The sequence below is a fragment of the Hemitrygon akajei genome, unplaced genomic scaffold (assembly GCF_048418815.1).
Source record: "Hemitrygon akajei unplaced genomic scaffold, sHemAka1.3 Scf000048, whole genome shotgun sequence".
In the NCBI taxonomy this organism is placed as follows: Eukaryota; Metazoa; Chordata; class Chondrichthyes; order Myliobatiformes; family Dasyatidae; genus Hemitrygon; species Hemitrygon akajei.
The window spans coordinates 6731137-6739256 of NW_027331934.1; the positions used below are offsets into that span (position 1 = coordinate 6731137).

At 47.6% G+C, this 8120-nt stretch overlaps 1 protein-coding gene across 1 annotated transcript; it reads left to right on the plus strand.

Moving 5' to 3' along the window:
- The first annotated feature begins 6613 nt into the window (after positions 1 to 6613).
- On the plus strand, positions 6614 to 7818 carry LOC140720911 (uncharacterized). Its single transcript, XM_073035758.1, has 2 exons — positions 6614 to 6711; positions 6993 to 7818. The coding sequence occupies exon 2, from the start codon at positions 7160 to 7162 to the stop codon at positions 7784 to 7786; it is 627 nt and encodes a 208-aa protein (XP_072891859.1). The 5' UTR covers positions 6614 to 6711; positions 6993 to 7159; the 3' UTR covers positions 7787 to 7818.
- The last annotated feature ends 302 nt before the right edge of the window (positions 7819 to 8120 follow it).

Genomic DNA, 8120 nt, shown 5'->3' on the forward strand with positions numbered 1-8120 from the left:
AAATTCACTCGCTTGTCTGCTGTCAGACTTTAGAGGTGCATTGCAGCAACCCAGCTGTCTGAGGCACAGTCCTTTGAAATTGGTGAAAATGACACAAAATTTGAAAAGAGCAGGGAAAAAGGAGTTTAACCACCTTAGTCCAGAGCCCTGGGGAAGGTCAAATACTCAGCGAGCTCATCGTGTTAATTAGTCTGGGGAAAATCATGCAGGAAATTCATGCAGGTGTATCAGATGATGCGAGGCATTGATCGTGTGAAAAGTCAGAGGCTTTTTCCATCAGGGCCGAGATGGCTAACACGTGGGCGGCATAGTTAAGGTGCTTAGAATTAGTTCAATGGAGGTGTCAGAGATATATTTTTTTTATACAGATAATCGTGGGTGTGTGGACTGCACTGCCAGCGACGGTAGCATAGACGGGTACAATTGAGTATTTTAAGAGAATCTTAGATAGGTACACGGAGCTTGGGAAAATAGAGGGTTCTATCGTAGGGTAATTCTAGGCATTTTCTGGAGTTGGTTGCTGTGGGCCGAAGGGCCTGTAATTTGCTGCAGATTTCTCTGATTCTGGGAATTCAAGGGAAATCTCTTCTCCCACGGAGTGGTGACGAGTTGCAACAGGGAGAGTGAGAGATAAATTTTAAAATACTGATATGGAACAGAAACCTGGGCAGAGAGCAGATAGACCGAGTGGCCTTTCTGGTGTACATTGTGAGTTTGGCAGTGACAGTAAGTACCTGCGACATGGGATTTGATACAGAATTGATTTATCTTTCACAGATCCACAAAGATAGATAGATAGATAGATAGATAGATAGATAGATAGATAGATACATACATACATACATACATACATACTTTATTCATCCCCATGGGGAAATTCAACATTTTTTTCCAATGTCCCATACACTTATTGTAGCAAAACTAATTACAACCAATACTTAACTCAGTAAAAATATGATATGCATCTAAATCACTCTCTCAAAAAAGCATGAATAATAGCTTTTAAAAAGTTCTTAAGTAGTTTACTTAAATGCATTGAGTCCTAACCCCGGCACTTTAACATATCTTACTCCTGGCGGTTGAATTGTAAAGCCTATTGGCATTGGGGAGTATTGATCTCTTCATCCTGTCTGAGGAGCATTGCATCGATAGCAACCTGTCGCTGAAACTGCTTCTCTGTCTCTGGATGGTGCTATGTAGAGGATGTTCAGGGTTTGCCATAATTTACCGTAGCCTACTCAGCGCCCTTCGCTCTGCTACCGATGTTATACTCTCCAGTACTTTGCCCACGACAGAGCCCGCCTTCCTTACCAGCTTATTAAGACGTGAGGCGTCCCTTTTCTTAATGCTGCCTCCCCAACACGCCACCACAAAGAAGAAGGCGCTCTCCACAACTGACCTATAGAACATCTTCAGCATCTCACTACAGACATTGAATGACGCCAACCTTCTAAGGAAGTACAGTCGACTCTGTGCTTTCCTGCACAAGACATCTGTGTTGGCAGTCCAGTCTAGCTTCTCGTCTAACTGTACTCCCAGATACTTGTAGGTCTTAACCTGCTCCACACATTCTCCATTAATGATCACTGGCTCCATATGAGGCCTAGATCTCCTAAAGTCCACCACCATCTCCTTGGTCTTGGTGATATTGAGACACAGGTAGTTTGAGTTGCACCATATCACAAAGTCCTGTATCAGTTTCCTATACTCTTCCTCCTGTCCATTCCTGACACACCCCACTATGGCCGTGTCATCAGCGAACCTCTGCACATGGCAGGACTCCGAGTTATATTGGAAGTCTGATGTGTACAGGGTGAACAGGACCGGAGAGAGTACGGTCCCCTGCGGCGCTCCTGTGCTGCTGACCACCGTGTCAGACCTACAGTCTCCCAACCGCACATACTGAGGTCTATCTGTCAAGTAGTCCACTATCCAATCAACCATGTGAGAGTTTACTCCCAACTCCGTTAGTTTGTGCGTTAAGATCTTGGGCTGGATGGTGTTTAAGGCACTAGAGAAGTCCAGGAATGTAATGCTCACAGCACCACTGACCCCATCTAGGTGAGAGAGGGATTTGTGCAGCAAATACGTGATAGCATCCTCCACTCCCACCTTCTCCTTATATGCAAACTGAAGAGGATCCTGGGCGTGCCTGGTTGGTGGCCTCAGATTCTGTATTATCAGCTGCTCCATGGTCTTCATCACGTGCGACGTCAAGGCAACAGGTCTGAAGTCATTCAACTCCTTTGGTTGTGGTTTCTTCGGTACCGGGACAATACAGGATGTTTTCCACTGTCTGGGTACTCTTCTCTGCTCCAGGCTCATGTTGAAGATGCGCTGTAGTGGATCTCCCAGCTCAGTCGCACAGGCCCTCAGTAATCGTGGGGAAACTCCATCCGGTCCAGCCGCCTTGCTGGTACAGATCTTCCTCAGTTGACCTTCCACCTGTGCAGCCGTAATCCTGGGCGTGGGCAAGGTCTCCTGTGAGTGGCTATTTTCCTGTGAGGAAAGTAAGAGGGAGGACGAGTAGAAAGACAAGCCTGGTGTGGAGTTCTGCGGTGAGGATGAGATTGTGCTGTCGAACCAATTGAAGAAGTTGTTCAGCTGGTTCGCTTTCTCCACATCTCCACTTATGTTTGCCCTTACTCCTGGCGGCTGAATTGTAAAGCCTAATGGCATTGGGGAGTATTGATCTCTTCATCCTGTCTGAGGAGCATTGCATCGATAGCAACCTGTCGCTGAAACTGCTTCTCTGTCTCTGGATGGTGCTATGCAGAGGATGGTCAGGGTTTTCCATAATTGCCCGTAGCCTACTCAGCGCCCTTCGCTCTGCTACCGATGTTATACTCTCCAGTACTTTGCCCACGACAGAGCCCGCCTTCCTTACCAGCTTATTAAGACGTGAGGTGTCCCTCTTCTTAATGCTGCCTCCCCAACACGCCACCACAAAGAAGAGGGCGCTCTCCACAACTGACCTATAGAACATCTTCAGCATCTCACTGCAGACATTGAATGACGCCAACCTTCTAAGGAAGTACAGTCGACTCTGTGCCTTCCTGCACAAGGCATCTGTGTTGGGAGTCCAGTCTAGCTTCTCGTCTAACTGTACTCCCAGATACTTGTAGATCTTAACCTGCTCCACACATTCTCCATTAATGATCACTGGCTCCATATGAGGCCTAGATCTCCTAAAGTCCACCACCATCTCCTTGGTCTTGGTGATATTGAGACGCAGGTAGTTTGAGTTGCACCATATCACAAAGTCCTGTATCAGTTTCCTATACTCTTCCTCCTGTCCATTAAACGCCAGTGGGGCGCTGTCTTCTCCTGCATCTCTAACTCCACATTCAAGGATTGGTGGCATTCAAACGCTGGTAAAGGCAACACGTACAACACACTGGAGAAACTCAGCAGGTCGGGCAGCATCCATGAGAACGTTGTGTAGAGGGGGGTTTCTTATTAGTATAAGGGGGTTTATTTTTCTTTTTTGTTACTGCGTATGTTAATCAAATGGCTTCTTTGTTTTGTTAAAAGTAGGAATGCTTCTTTGTTGCAAGAGAGTGCTGGAAGCTTGTTTGGGTTAAATTTACTGATAACGAGAATTGTATTCATTTGTTAACCAATTGGGATTAATGTTATTCTCCCATCTGGGTCTGGTAAGGTATTGTTGGCGGGTTTTGGGGGAGATCGCCGCGGGGGGGGCGGGGGGGAGAGGGTGAGGGGAGGGGAGGGGAGGGAGCTGAAGGGAGGGTGGGAAGGGAGATGGGAGGGAGAGGGAGGAGAGAGAGGAGAGAGAGAGAGAGAGGAGAAGGAGAGAGAGAGAGAGACGAGAGAGAGAGAGAGAGAGGAGAGAGAGAGGAGAGAGAGAGAGAGAGAGAGGAGAGAGAGAGAGAGAGAGAGAGAGAGAGAGGAGAGAGAAACTGGGTGAGGAACGGACCCCGAGTGGGGGTCCGAGGCCAGGATGTTCGGCGAGGAGAGAAGACGAAAATAGATTTGCTTGTTTGATCACTTCGAGTCGTCCTGAGCTACGAGTCGAGGAGTTCAGAGGGGATCAAATGGTGGCCAGAAGACATTGTTAATTGAGCTCCAGCAGTTGTACACGAAGTGGTTTGGACTTTGATAAGTCTTTGAGACTTTTCTTTATTTGCTTTTCCTTTATATATATTGTATCATTATTAATCACATAGTTCTAGTAATATCTATAAAGTGTTATCATTTTATCGCATATGGTGTACTGTCTATTATTATTTATTAAACCCAGAGTTTCGAGCTGCTTGGGAGGACTTGTGTAATAGCCACGGGCCGGTACCGAATTCAAACGAGAGCCGGTGGTGGTGCGGCCAGGGGCAAGTATCTGAGGGTGAGCCCTCTTAGTGGACGCTCCGAAATACCAGGAGGGAGGGGAGTTGACCGCTGAAGACACCTCGGTGAGAGAGAGGTCGCGGCGACTGGGCCCTGAAGCCGTGGGAGACGTAGGCAGCGTGAGTGTGGAGTATAGTCCGGTGAAGAGGCGCACTGTCAGTGACCAGAATACGGCCCTGAGGGCCGAAGAGGCGATAGCCTGTCTGGGTGGTGCGAAGTGGTTTAAGGTGCTGTATCTGAGGAGTAGATGTTGCCAGATCCCGATGAGTGAGGCCGACAAGGAGAAGACGGCCGTTATAGGACCCCTAGGATTCTTCCCGTCCGGAAAGATGCCAGAGGGCATATCCGGAGCCCTTGCAACCTTCCCGCGGGGCATGTGGAAGACCATGGGGGATGTGGAGGTGTCTGGAGTTTTGGCGTATGTGGGTGTTCTCCTGGTATTTGGATTTGCCTCGGGAGAATCTGAAGCGAGACTGTTGCAGGAGCGACTGAGAACTAAAGAGCTAAAGCTTTCTCTGGTCACGTGTCAGGTCTGGCGAAGGTCGCAGCTCGTGAGTGACTGTCTCTACGGAATCAAGTTTGATGTGGAGATGGAGAGGCCGAATTCTCATCAGAAATCGGAGAAAGTGATCCGGAATCAGTTGGAAGACCAAGAAAGTTATCTGATTAAGAGTAACAGCAAACCGAGAGTCCGGAGAGGGGAGTGTGAGGAGGTGAAGCAATTGCGGACAGATCTTGGAAGAGGGAAGCGGAAGTTTGAAGGAACCTGAAGATGACCATCGACAGTCCAAATGAAGTGGAAAATCCTGAAGTTTTGACCTTGAAGAAGTCATCAGGAAGGAAAAGCTGGAGATAAGTGCAGTGAATACAGAATTGTTGAGACTGTGGCGGGAGTTGGAGGAGCCAGATAGGAAGCTGATATCTCGATTGCGGGAGGCTGAAGAGGCTGGGGGAGCAGTGCAGGCCACGTGCTTCCGTTTGGAGAAGATCAAACAGCAGCTACCGATCGCAGAAGTGAGGAAGAATACGGATTCGAAGGATGATGCTCTGGATGTGTGGTACATTCTGCCTTTTGCTAACTTCTCCTCGATTGAGGAAGATAACTTTAGCCCTTCTACCACTGAGTCAGGTGTAGTGGGGAGGGTTAGCCGTGGACAGCAGGGGGCTCAGAGTTGCAGTGGGGGCATGAGTGAGAGATTGAGAGAGGAGTTGGCAAGCGAACCCGAGGTATCCCCGGTTGTGTCCGAGCCTGGATGGTTTCGGGGAGGGGTTGCGAGGTCTCGGAGGGTTAAGGAACTCCCAGATAAGTTGACCTATATAGCGCCTGAGGAACAGGGCGTGAGGTCTACTGTTTGGGGAGCAATGTCACTGTTTGTGCCTGGGTTAGGATGTGTATTGGCAGGAATGGTTGGGGAGTTATTTAGAAGTCATGAGGACATGACTTTTATTTGGTGGGGGGAGAGTGTAAAGGGTGGTTCTTCTTTGTTACTCCGTCTGTTAATCAAAATGGCTTCTTTGTCTTGTTAAAAGTAAGAATGCTTCTTTGTTATAAAAGAGCGCTGGAAGCTTGTTTGGGTTAAAATTTACTGATAACGAGAATTGCATTCATTTGTTAACCAATTGGGATTAATGTTATTCTCTCTTCTGGGTCTGTAAGCTAGTTTTGGTGGGCTTTTGGGGAGTCGGCCCGAGGGGATGAGGGAGAGAGGACGCGATGCTGTAAGATGGGTGACGGAACCGAGGCCAGGTTGTAGATGTACATCTGTACAAAAATGACAGGAAAAATGTAAATGGACCGTGAGCAATGGCTACAACCGCGACAGCACAGGGATCTACCTGCAAATTAACTGTGATTGTGCAGGTAGCTCTTTGCATTAGTTTCCATTCAATAGTACCGATTACAGAAACAACATACCATCTCGATTTCAGACAAAACCTAGGTTCAGCAGCAGATTCTATTGGTGCCAGATATTGTTTCAATCAGAAGCTATTTCTGCCCAATCAATTCTAAGTGCTGACTATAGACAGCGCAATGCGACAGATTATGTGAACACAGGACAGGGCCTTTCTGTGAAGTTTCTGTCCATGTGCTGCCTTTATGGCAGTTATTTAGTTATAATATTTTCGCGTAGTAATTTGTTAGCATTTTTTAGTTAAAGTTAGGATTGTTTAAATCAATTGATTTGTCTGTAATACATCGCGGCTGCGATGACGTCACATCCGGGTTCGCCGCGTCTTGTGGGGAATTACCGGTTTGAGATTCACGCAAAGGCGGGGGTCACTCACATGTGCGACCATAACGCTGACTAGGGTCTCTCTATGCACCAAAGACACAGTGAAAGCAACGCTGTAAGTCATTAGATAATCGGTATTTTGAGTTAAAATGTTAACGCCGATTCTGTTGAAAGTAACGACGGTCGGTAAGGTTTACCTTTTCGTCAGTTAAAGAGTCGGGATAGTTTGTATTGAAGTGTGTCTAAAGCAGCCAATGGAGCAGCTAGATTCTGACTGTATGCTGCACTTTAATGTAATGTAGTTATTGTAGTTTTACCTTTGCAAGTATTCACAATGTAAATGTGATATTTAGAAGGGAACAAACACTGTACCAATCTTGTATTGTTTTTCAACAGTTTTCACCATGCGTTAATGTGAAGAGTGAACAGTAAATGGTTAATCTTACTGCGGTCTCGTTTGCATTGATTCTGGTTTATCTCGACGTTTACCTCGGCGTTACTTCACACCCGAGCGAGAACGTTACAGTGAAAAAGCGGCATTATCAGGTGTTTAAAGTGCAGCCATGTCAACCCGATCCAGCATCAAGTCGTTGTCAAAGTCATCGTCATCCTGCGACAGGGGCAGTAGGGCATCAAGTAAGGCCACCCAAGCAAGAGCGAAAGCAGAAGCCGCCAAGGTGCGAGCGCGCTTTGCCAAAGAAGAATTAGAAGTAAAGATGAAAGCGGCTGCCAGAGAAGCCGAAAACCAGAAGGAAGCGGCTGCCAGAGAAGCCGAAAACCAGAAGGAAGCGGCTGCCAGAGAAGCCGAAAACCAGAAGGAAAAGGCTGCCAGAGAAGCCGAAAACCAGAAGGAAAAGGCTGCCAGAGAAGCCGAAAACGAATTGGAAAGGAAAAGGGTAGAGGCACGGTTAGAAGCGCTGAAGCTAGAACGAGAAGCAGCAGCTGCCGAGGTGGAAGCAGAGTTAATAGAAGACGCCGAAGAAATGCATGATCCGAAGGACGGAAAATCTACCTCAGAAAAGATCGGATTAGAACGTACAAGGGACTATGTCCAATCTCAAATGGAATGGAAGACTCTTTCTTCCTCTCTTTACTTATTCGATAACGTCCCACTTCACGAGGAGTCTTGGAGAGGCCCGACGGCATCACGTCCATCCGAGGAAGATAATTTACCCTCGCAACCGCGATGAACCCAGGAATGCCAGGGCTCACGACAAGTACTTCTCGACACCGAACTTACCGGATTTGGGGAGAAGAGAGGCAAAGACTGAGTCCAGACCAGCAAATCCCATAACAGATGTACGCCCTCAGTCATGTACCTGTGGACATGTTCCCTCAGCCCGCACGCCACTTGCAGACGAATCCGCAGCACAGTATTTCGCACGACGGGATCTCGTCACTTCAGGACTATACCGGTTCGACGATAAACCTGAAAATTACCGTGCATGGTACTCCCCTTTCACCAACGCTATCGACGGATTCCAGCTCAGAGCAACCCAGGAGTTGGATCTTATGGCAAAATGG

Coding starts and splice junctions, on each gene's coding strand:
- LOC140720911 (XM_073035758.1), top strand. CDS start 7,160: ATGTCAACCCGATCCAGCATCAAGTCGTTGTCAAAGTCATCGTCATCC.